At 40.3% G+C, this 12,184-nt stretch overlaps 1 protein-coding gene across 3 annotated transcripts in view; it reads right to left on the bottom strand.

The window, feature by feature from the left end:
* The window catches only part of LOC132780241 (lipolysis-stimulated lipoprotein receptor), a 40,642-nt gene that overhangs the window by 23,342 nt on the left and 5,116 nt on the right, over positions 1–12,184 (bottom strand). For all 3 annotated transcript variants that reach the window (XM_067461779.1, XM_060783840.2, XM_060783839.2), the window contains exon 2: positions 6,725–7,066. In XM_067461779.1, the coding sequence (XP_067317880.1) occupies positions 6,725–7,066 (342 nt within the window). The remainder of the gene's footprint in view (positions 1–6,724; positions 7,067–12,184) is intronic.

The raw sequence follows: 12,184 nt of genomic DNA, 5'->3' as shown, positions 1-12,184 counted from the left end.
CAAATTGCAGCGTACCATATAGTTTGGACTACAGCTCCCATGATTTATTAATATTGTTCATGCCAACTCAAGTTTCTGGGAGCTGAACTGATACATACTAAGAAAGTAAAGTTCTACTTCTCAGATGAAAAACAAGGAATATTAGGCTCAGCGACAACACTGAAGCCACCAAGGACTGTCCCATTGGCTGATACAGTTCTTCAATGTTACTCTTCGGGTACTCTCTTGGGAAGACAAGCAGACAAAAGTCAGTGTGCTGGAAGAAGCAAAGACCACCAGCATTGAAGCAATGCTCCTATGCCATAAACTCAGCTGGACCGGCCAACTTGTCCGAATGCCCGATCACCATCTCCCAAAGCAGTTACTATACTCCAAACTCAAGAAAGGGAAACATAATGTTGGTGGACATGATGGACTTAAAGCCAACCTTTAAAACTGTAGCATAGACACAGAAAACTGGAAAGCCCTAGCCCTTGAAGGCTCTAATTGGAGGTCAGCTGTGACCAGCAGTGCTGCAGAAATCAAAGAGGAATGAATGGAGAGAGAGAGAGAGAGAGAGAGAGACACGCCAAGAGGAAGGCGCGATCAAGCCAACCCTGACCAGGACCACCTTCCACCTGGAAACCGATGTCTTCACTGTAGGAGAACATATGGATCAATAATAGGGCTCCACAGCCACCTATGGACCCACCACCAAGACAGTACACTTGGAGGACCACCATCCTAGGGCTATGAAGGATCGCCTAAGTAACTCATGATCCAGCCACTTTCCCCACTACTTTCCCAGAAATAGCCTCCTCATCCTGTTCAATAGTTGGCCACGGTAGTCCACGCTCTGGTTACATCCCGGATTGATTACTGCAACGCGCTCTACGTGGGGTTGCCCTTGAAGACTGCCCGGAAGCTTCAGATGGTCCAGCGCTCGGCAGCCAGGTTGCTAACGGGAGCGGCACTCAGGGAGCATACCACTCCTCTGTTGAGCCAGCTCCACTGGCTGCCAATCCGCTACCGGGCACAATTCAAGGTGCTGGCTTTAGCCTATAAAGCCCTAAACGGTTCTGGCCCTGCTTACCTCTCCGAACGCATCTCCACCTATGAACCGACTAGAACATTAAGATCATCTGGGGAGGCCCTGCTCTCGATCCCGCCTGCGTCACAGGCGCGTTTGGCGGGGACGAGAGACAGGGCCTTCTCAGTGGTGGCCCCTCGGCTATGGAATGCCTTGCCGGCAGACATCAGACAGGCACCTTCGTTGCTGACGTTTCGGAGAATGGTTAAGACCTGGCTTTATGAACAAGCGTTCGGCTAAGCAATGCAACCAATCAAGGAAGACGGTAAATGGAACATAGGAACGGCACAAGGACTATGAGAACGGATCTGATTTCAACTGAGGCGTTATATATGTTGTTTGTTGATTTGTCTTGTCTGATTGTTAACTGTTGTGGATCGATGTGTTGATCCTGTTGTTGTATTGTTATGTTTTAATTGCACTGTAAACCGCATTGAGTCGCCTGTTAAGGGCTGAAAAATGCGGTATAAAAATGAAGCAAATAAATAAATAAATAATAAACCTATGTCTTTTCACATGGGAAAAAAGATGGAGATATGAAGCAAGCAACATACAGCTAAGTAATACATCAAAAGAAAAATGCAGGGAATAGTTATTTTGTGATTTTTCTCAATTGGTTTGAACTTCAATCTTTTTGCCCTAAGGCTTCAAGTTGGATCAGGTAAAACAACAATTACTTGGGTGCTTCAAGCCATTAAATACCGTAAGATCAGAATAAATTGCTAGTTCATCATCAGCTTGCACAGCCCTAGATGAGACATAATTAGTCTAGGGAAGCTAACTCAGCCCATTTTCACAGAAGGTATATTTTGTCTGTCCTAATTTAACTTTTTTTTCAGTTTAAATACATCATGTAAGCAGTTATAAGTGCAGGAGAAGGAATTCGGTCATCTAAATTTGCTAGCATAGCATTTGCAGCAATGTTCCAACAATGTGAAAGCAACAGGTACTTGTTAGTTGTAGCTGTATGTAAAAATACTACAGAAGAAAATATAAATGCTATCTCTGATCTCTTGTATCAATGAGAAATCTGGTTGTTCTCTCTAGTTGTCCCCTTAATAATGCAATTCCAGGTGATGAAAGCACAATTATTTGCTGGTCTACATCTTGCTTCTGATTGTCCACTTCACCATCCTTTGTTATTATAGTTTTGAAGTCATATGTGATAACAATTAGAATTTTAGATTGGTAACTGGAGTTCAAACTCAAGGAAACATAAAACTCACTGTCCAACTTTGGGACAATCATTCTCTCATCCTTTTACTTCACAGGGTTGTTTTGAAGATACAAGAAAAGCAGTGATTTATGCTGCCTTTAATTCAATGAAAAAAGTCAGGTAACAATACAAATAACAATGAGAAGCATGTTATTCCATGACCTAACCAGCCCAAGTTACAGAAAATTGGAAATAGACCCTATATCTCTCCTGCTTGAGCTGCAATTTCAAGTGTAGAAAGTGCTGTAAGAATGGAAAGTGCATTGCAAGTGCATAATTAAGGTAAGTTCTTAAAATTATTACCTATGACACTTTTGTAGAACAGCCAATCAGATTCCACCACTGAATGCACCCTGTGCATTTACAGACAGTAAAATAAAAGATAAAGCAGGAAAGAGAGAAATGCAGATGCTTACAGAAATGCAGATGCTTACAGCGACAACACTGAAGCCACCAAGGACTGTCCCATTGGCTGATACAGTTCTTCAATGTTACTCTTCGGGTTCAGAATGCTCTTTGATTGAAGGTAAACTATAAATCTCACAACTACAACTCCCAAATGTCAAGGTATGTTTTCTCCAAAATCCATCATTGTTCACATTTAGGCATATTGAGTATCTGTGCCAAGTTTGGTTCAGATCCACCATTTGGTTCAGATCCACCATTACAAAAAGGTTTTTACACATCATGAATCAAGATTTCCTTGTGGCACAGGAAAAAAATCTCTTGTTAATCACACTGTAGGTTTGCAGGGAGTTAAGAGAGAGGCCTCCACATAAAGCTCCAGACTCTGACTATCCCCACTTGTTTTGAAACATGTTATCACACACCCTAGGTTTTTGCCATGAACTATTGGCCTGGGAGAAGAGCGTAGGTTGTTTGTTCTTGTTTTGGTTCCTCCCTCAAATCCTTGCTGTTGATGGAGCTTTTTAAATAAATGCACAAATAAAGCAAGGCCATCCAACATTGTTTGGGAGTGTATACATGTGGATTTCATTATTTTACTTGGACAAAAGTCCCACTATGACTGTCTGAACTAACCCCTTACCAAATATGTTTACCTCTGCAGCATGATCTGTTTATATATTTTTAAAGGATACCTGAGATTAATCAGCAAATAAATGGCAGTACGTTTTATTGATTAGCCATTGGCTGTATCAAAACCTTTGACAAACACATTTAATACATACAGTATACAACCCACAGTACAACAAAACTTAAAATAATAATATTTATTTATTTATTTATTTGACCGGTCATATGACCATTTCAAAATACAACACGAGTAAAAGTCAAGGCAAAAAGGAGAGGACAGCAGCTGACCTTCTGTTTAAAGTCAGAATCTTATTTTCCTGATTCTTCTTTCAGGAAATGTGCTCTTTTCTTGATAGCTTTCAGAATAAAAAGGCTTACTCTGATTATGGTGGATCTTTCCTGTCCTTGCAAGAGGAATGTCAGAAGATTATTTCTGTTGGGGGACCTGCAGTTGGATAATTTGTTGTTCATTCTTTCAGTTATTTCCGACTCTTTGTGACCTCATGGACCAGCCCATGCCAGAGCTCCCTGTCAGCCGTCACCACCAACAGCTCCTTCAAGGTCAATAATATTGGATGTAAATATCTGTATTGCAGTTCAATATATATGCTGAACAGTCAATCAAGAAATGTTCGATATCTTCCACAGTTTGTTCTCCCCATATGCAGAATCTCTCACTTCTTGGGATGTTACAGTAGCAACCGGTTTACATCATAATACCGAGTTGTTCAAACCTAGCCCTAGTATATATTCTTCTTAAGGGTAGCGGAAGTGGGATAGTCAAATAGTATTCTAAATGAATATTCATTTTGCGGGAAGCTAAAAACCTTGTGGCAGAAGATCTACCTATGCTTGCAAAGTCGAATTGAGCAAAATATCTCGAGTGCATTGCATGAGCACTTGTTTTGACCTAGGTCCTAGAACAGTGTTTCTCAACCTGGGAGTTGGGACCCTGAGAGGGTCATGAGGGAGTGTCAGAGGGGTTGCCAAAGACCATCAGAAAACCCAGTATTTTCCATTCATCATAGGGGTTCTGTGTGGGAAGTTTGGCCCAATTCTATAGTTGGTAGGTTCAGAATGCTCTTTGATTGAAGGTAAACTATAAATCTCACAACTACAACTCCCAAATGTCAAGGTATGTTTTCTCCAAAATCCACCATTGTTCACATTTGGGCATATTGAGTATCTGTGCCAAGTTTGGTTCAGATCCACCATTGTTTAAGGCCACAGTGATCTCTGGATGTAGGTGAACTAACTACAACACCCAAACTCAAGGTCAATGCCCACCAAACCCTTCCAGTATTTTCTGTTGGTCATGGGAATTCTGTGTGCCAAGACTGGTTCAATTCCATCATTGGAGTTGAGAATGCTCTTTGATTTTAATTGAACTATAAATCCCAGCAACTCCAACTACCAAATGACAAAATCAATGTCAATCCCACCAGTATTCAAATTTGGGCGTAGAGGGCATTTGTGCCAAATTTGGTCCAGTGAATAAAATACATCCTGCATATCGGATATTTACATTATGATTCATAATAGTAGCAAAATTACAGTTATGATGTAGCAACAAAAATAATTTTATGGTTGGGGGGTCACTACAATGTGATGAACTGTATTAAGGGGTCACCACATTAGGAATGTTGAGAATCACTGTCCTAGAAGAATCAGCAAATAAATACCGGTACATTTTATTGATTAGCCCATCGGCCGTATCAAAACCTTTGACAAACACATTTTACACATACAGCATACAACCCACAGTACAACAAAAGTGAAAATAAACAAGCTGTTAACAAGGTCACTTCTACAGTTTATTCCAATCGACTTCAAATATACAGTTCTCAACTGTGTTGCTTTAAATAGGAAAAGGGCCATTTTATATGTTATTTTAGCATTCTGGCCATTTTTTTAGCATTCTGTTAAGACATTTCTATTTTATAGAGATTCTAAAGCAAAGCTATCTGTTTTCTTGGTAGAATTTGTTCAACGGTAATTTTCTCTGGGACAAAAAGTGTGACTTGCTCAAAGTCAGTCAGAGGGTTTCAGTGGCTGAACAGGAATTCAAACCCTGGCCTCCCAAGTCCTACTTAAAAGCTCGAACCACTATACCACACTGACTTATCATCCTCTAAACAACCGGGAAACTAGGACACAATTAGGTGGAGGAATTTGGTCACACCCAGTTGCTCAAAGAGAAACTGATAAACTCTGAAGCTTTGCCTTCCTTATTCCCCATGCTGCAGTTAGATAAAAGTTGAAAGGCTCCTAAACAAAGGAGAAACACAAACAGAAAAGCAGAGGAAGGAATATAATACAGCTTCTCCAGTGTTTAAAGCGTTTCACATAATACACCTCAGAGATGCTTAAAACCATACTGTGGGTTGGACAGCGTCTACTTTGCAAAGAGTAGAGTGGAATGAGAGAAAGGGGTACAGAGACAACAAAAACAATGACTGTTAAAAATATTTTTATGAGATGCACATCCCACTGCTCTTCCCAGAATAGTTATTAACAAACATTAACAGGAAGGGCCATGAAATGCAACAGGTAGCAACATTGCAGAAGATGTCAGAAGAACTGCAAGAACTGAACACCAAAAATCCAGACACACGGCAGAGTAACAACAGGAACAAATTGCAGTCACAAGGTCCCAACTCACATTCTTTGTTGCTAAAATGAGGCTGCTCTGAACAATTTTCTAAGAAAGCGTTTTAAAATATTGTAAACAATAGCCTCAAAGACACTGTGGGATTTGTGAGGAATCATATTACAACAGCATTAGAAGCAACACTTGATGGATCACATACAAAACATCAGGCAGTGCTTTTATGTCATCTTGACAATTTTCTCACTTATTTTAGCTTTAACGCCTTGTACACAGAATTTTCTTTAAAAGTTAAAGTACTTATAAATTGGAGGCATTCTTCTTTTGTCACAGAAAGGCGTGCCTGTTTTAAGATTTATCCCTGCAGTGATACTTATGTTCCATATAAAAACAAAGAACACTTTTTTCCTTCAACATAATCACATTAAATAAATTGTGCACAACCAATCAATTAAAACCGATTCAATTATCCAACCAAAACTGCTTCAATTTAGCAACAATCTAAACAGTGTTCCTTCACAGTGTGGGATACAAATCAAGTTAATCACTCTTTCACACTACACAATTATTGCACTTTGATCCCACTTCAAATATGAACCCTGGGATTTGAAGCTTAAGATTTCTGTGCTAGAGGGTTCTAGTGCCTCACTAGACTAAAACACAAAATACAAAGCATGGCAGTTAAAGTGGTATCAAAGTGTTACAGTAGATACCATACTTTCTATGAGTCAGAACAATATTTCATGACTTTCAGTATTAGGCACACACATACCAGCCACTGGTATTTCACACTTACCATTGGTTATGGTGATGCGCCGACCCTGGTAGTAGTTCCCAAGAGTCACTGTGTTGCCTTGTTTGGTAGCCACCACACGCACGGTCCGGGAGCTGTCCTGGCACTCCACATAGGGATTGTATCCAGGGTTGGTCTGCTGCAGCTGGTTGGTGATCTGGGTCTCCTGACCACTGGGATTAAAAGCGTCTGCCAGGCGGCTCCGGCAATAAGATCTGTATTTCCACAAGACAATCGGTGGCTGGGTAGATGAGGTCTGGTAGTTGCATTGCAGAACGACTGGCTGAAACAGGATGGCTATGTTGAAAGGATTCTGGACTGTGACGTCTATTGTGGCGGCAGGATCTAAAGATGGGAGCAGACAGTCAAACAGGGCAGAGATCCTGAACCAGAAATCTTAAACTCAGTGTCACATGTCTTCATCTAAAATGCATCGTCATTTTATTCATTCACTGACTGTGGTTATATATTAGTATATGGCATGTTTTATTGCTTAAATAGGGCAAATACCATATATACTCGAGTATAAGCCAATCCAAATATAAGCCGAGGCACCTAATTTTACCACAAGAAACTGGGAAAATGTATTGACTCGAGTATAAGCTGAGGGTGAGAAATGTAGCTGCTACTGATAATCATCAGTAGGTTAAATGTTTTTGTGTATTTACATAAAACTGTTATTTAAGATTATTTATTATTTATTTATTTAAAACATTTATATTCTGCCCTTCTCACCCAGAAGGGGACTCAAGGCAGAACACAGCATATATATGGCAAAAATTCAATGTCGGGACAAGAATTCATATGAGTATAAATAAACATTAAAAACATTTATCAAAATATTAAAATACAATGTTTAAACCATCTTAGTCATCTGCATCAAATCTAAATTGGCCTGGTAAAGTTTCTTATCGCTGCCTTATTGCACTGTCCCGAAAGCTTGGTCCCACAACCAAGTTTTTACCATCCTTCTGAAGGACAGGAGGGAGGGGGCTGATCTGATCTCACCAGGAAGGGAGTTCCATAGCCAGGGGGCAATCACTGAGAAGACCCTGTCTCTTGTCCCCACCAATCGAGCCTGTGACAATGGCGGGACGGAGAGCAGGGCCTCCCCGGAGGATCTTAATCTCCGCAATGGTTCATAGGGGGAGATGCATTCAGACAGGTAAATCAGTCCGGGGCCATTTAGGGTTTTATAGGCCAAACAAGGCAGCATTTTGAATTGTGCCCGGTAGCAAACTGGCAGCCAGTGGAGCTGGCGTAACATGGGAGTTCTGTGCTCCCTACCCAACTCTGATTAAACCATTATTCTAATTTTCTTCAATGTAAATGTGCTTACGTAACCTTCCAATAATAATAGAGTAAAATAATAAATGTAATAATAATAATAATAATAATAGAGTAAATAATGGAAATGTAATAATAAATAGAGTAAAATAATAAATGTAATAAAAATAATACTAATAACAGAATAAAATAATAAATAAACTTGACTCAAGTATAAGCTGAAGGAAACTTTTTTAGCCTAAAAAATGGGCTGAAAAACTAGGCTTATACTTGAGTATATACAGTAAACAAATCATAATCAATACAAAACCATGATGTATTATAATGCCCAATAAGTATGTTTCTTTTTGAGTTTTGCAGTTTCTAGTCTCGTCCCTTTGTTAGCTTCCACTTCTTAGCAGATAGTTGGGAAAATAAGCAAGATCAAGTAATAGTTTCAGGTTCAGACATAAAACCTCATCATTTAAAAATAAGCCAGAGTTTAAAAACCCACAATTAATCATAGGTTAAATCTGTGGTATGCAGCCAGTTAAGAAACTAGATATTACTAACAGAGGCAGATTTGAACACGAAGCCAGCTTTCACCAATCCGTACCATGATTATTATTATTTTTTGCTGTAACACATACATACAGGCAAATCTGTCACTATGAACCAATCAGTTGGTTCAAGAATATTTACATTTTGTTTTCCTTCACAGTAAATTTTTTTCTCATGGTTGTAAGTAGCTTGGTTTTAGAGAAACCATCTTAGCTCCACAATTCAATTCAGCAGCTTTTGCCACTCTGATTCCTCTTTTGTGAAAACGACTATTTACCCAAGCAAGTGTAAAGTGTCATGGTCATCCATGATTTCTGTATGCTCAGGTATTATAATTTGAACCTGCCTTCATAAATCAGATTTGATGGATTGCACAGGAAATAGCCGGACCTATTGGAAATTTAAAATCTCTATACAGCTTTACTGCCACATAGCAACAAAAGCGTATTCAGAAACAGTAAAATACAAGTGTCCTGGTGTCCAGTGGGGAAAAAAATGTTATACACCGATAGGTAAAAGAAACATTTCGTGTTTATTCATATATTTAAGCTAGCTGCCAGAAGGTAGAACCAGATAATTCAAATCTGCATGAGCTTCTCTCATAGAAGAAAATGCTGGCGTGAAAGGAAAGAAACAGCAAGCATTTGCAGGCATCCATTAACACGAGAACTCTTTTCTTCAACACAGAGCTGAAAGGACTTGTAGGTCAACTCTTACATGTGGGAATGTGAAAGTCGGACACACTTTGTACCAACGACAGGTTTACCAAGTGGAGCAATAACCTCCAAGTCATTTGCCTGTTAACCCAGAAGTTGCTATTTCCATCCCTCCCAGCAGCTTTCCTACTCATTAACCAATCCATGTAAGTAGGTTTATAGAGATACCTTTACAACAGGTTTTCCAGTTTTGCAGAGCACTTACATCTGGTCAGCTCAAGATTTTTATCACTGTGGCTACTCCCTTGTTTGCCTGTTTATAAGCCTGCCTGCATAGATCTTTACTTCCTTCTGGTACACATTCAAACACTCTGAATTTCCATGGTGGCCAAAAACAGGTGTACTGTATTTTTGAACCTTTCCACCAAATGTCAGACATACTGGAGATTAAGCTTTAGGCACAAATACAAGGAAGCGTGCCATACAGGGCCCAAATACGGCATCCTTTGCTATGAAAAAAATCCAGCATTCTCTAAAGTAAAGGTAAAGTTTTCCCCTGACATTAATTCCAGTCGTGTCCGACTCTGCGGGGTGGTGCTCATCTCCATTTCTAAGCTGAAGAGCCGGCATTGTTCGTAGACATCTCTTAGAGAATGTGGCCAGCATGACTGCATGGAGTGCTGTTACCTTCCCGCAGAAGTAGTACCTATTGATCTATTCACATTTCAATGTTTTTGAACTACTAGGTTGGCAGAAGCTGGGGCTAACAGCGGAAGCTCACCCCGTTCCCTGGGATTTGAACCGGCAATCTTTCGGTCAGCAGTTTAACTCACTGCACCACCAGGGGCTCCTAGAGGTCAGGAAACTGGGATTGCAGGAAAAGGTTACGGATAAAACAACAACCATTTGCAGATCTTTCTGGACTGTATTTGCTTTGGAGGGGCAAGGAGACATACAGAGACTTCTAGACTCTTGGTGTAGTGTATTTTTTTTAACTTTACCACCGAATACACTGATGGAAAATGGAAACACAGTAATTATCTATCGCTCTTCTTCATTCGTATCTGCTTGCAAAGAACGAAGCTTTTCTTCCTTTCTGCCTAGCAAAGAAACTAAATTGATTGTTGAAGGACAAATAGATTAACGTATCATTATTCCACTATCCATAATATACTCCCATATAGAACTCATAACATTTCATAGCTTGACAGGGGAATTACTAAACATAAGGGAAATGCAAAAGAAAAAAAGAAAAAAAAACCCTCAGACTCCTGTAGTGTTCCCAGTCTTTCTGCATGAGCATTCATGGTGCTGAAGGGGACAAGGAACACCTGATTTAATTTTATTTAATCTGATTCATAAATAGCAATAGTATGAAGAGTGAGTTTGATAACAAATAGCCTTAGTCTTTAGTGTTGGACACTGCCATGAGAAAAAACAGGCTTGACAGGGCAATGAAACACAAGCAAGGAAACAGAACCCAGCAGTAAACAGCCCATCACTTCCTTAGATACGTGAAAGACGGAGGTCTGGGAATGTCAAGCCAAGGAAATCACACAGGCGGACAAGACGATAAACCCAAAAAGCAAGTCTTAGATGTAGACAGTTCAAACAAAATAGTGTTTGATGGATTGGACCAAAATGGATGCCTCAAAGAAAGAGAAAAAAAGGCCCCGGTGGTATATTGATATACCATCAGGGTATATCAATATACCATCAGGATTTGCTTTCCGGAACTGTTTTGATAAGCATCTAATCCAGCATTTCTCAACCTGGGAGTCGGGACACCTGGGGGTTTCAGAGGGGGTTTCAGAGGGGTCACCAAAGACCATCAGAAACATATATTTCTGATGGTCTTAGGAACCCCTTTGACAGAGAGGGCTGAAAATCTCTCTACCTATCCTTCTCTTTCTTTTTGGAAACAGATGGTGAATCATCCCACCAAAAACTCTCCTCAGGTGTGATTGGCCGGCCTCTCAGCCAAGGGGAGGGCTGTTTCTCAGACTCCAAGAGGGGAGGGGACAGCAGGTGTGCTCAGCGCATGGCAGCGTGGGGCACATGTGCGGGTGAGGGAGAGTGTGCGAGGCTGGAGGGAGGCTAGGGCCAGTGAGTCCCTTCAGAGCATCGAGTTCTGTGTGCCAAGCTTGGTTCAATTCCATCATTGGTGGAGTTCAGAATGCTCTTTGATTGTAGGTTAATTAAAAATCCCAGAAAATACAACTCCCAAATGACAAAATCAATCCTTCTCCACAACCTCACCAGTATTCAAATTTGGGCATGTTGGCTAATTGTGCCAAATTTGGTCCAATGAATGAAAATAGATCCTGCATATCAGATATTTACATTACAATTCATATCAGTAGCAACATGACAGTTATGAAGTAGCAACAAAAATAATTTTATGGTTGGGGGTCACCAAAACATGACGAATTGTATTAAGGGGTCGTGGCATTAGAAAAGTTGAGAAATACTGATTTAATCAAAGGTACCATAGGAGGATGAAATGGGAATTGAAAGGAAAGATGGCAGGGGGACAGAAGGTTGTTTAGAGGTGTGAAATTGTTCCTGCAAAACTAAGAATGCCATGTGAAACCTCATTCGGTGTGTTGCTTTCCTTCTATGAAGTCACCAGCAGATCTCTCTATATGCAAATACAGATTTGTTGTATATCATCCCCGCCTCGTTTGAGAAATCGGCTTCGAGGTTATAAGGGTTGCCTTTAAAGGGCCAATGCACTTGGTCCTCTTCATTGCCATAAACAATCAAATGCAGGCAGACCTCAAGTTACAAACATCCACCTTACAAACGACTCATAGTTAAGAACGGGTGAGACAACAGGAAGTGTGCAAAATGTACCCCTAGGAAGAGAAATGCACTCCTGGAAGAGTTTTCATGGGGAAAACATGTCTCCACTGAAGCATTCTCACCAATCTTTGTATCCACAGCAAGCCAAAATGTTCAAAATCCAATTAACACAGGT

The sequence above is a fragment of the Anolis sagrei genome, chromosome Y (assembly GCF_037176765.1).
Source record: "Anolis sagrei isolate rAnoSag1 chromosome Y, rAnoSag1.mat, whole genome shotgun sequence".
In the NCBI taxonomy this organism is placed as follows: Eukaryota; Metazoa; Chordata; class Lepidosauria; order Squamata; family Dactyloidae; genus Anolis; species Anolis sagrei.
Note: the sequence above shows the minus strand (reverse complement) of the source record. Positions and strands in the feature narration are given on the sequence as shown.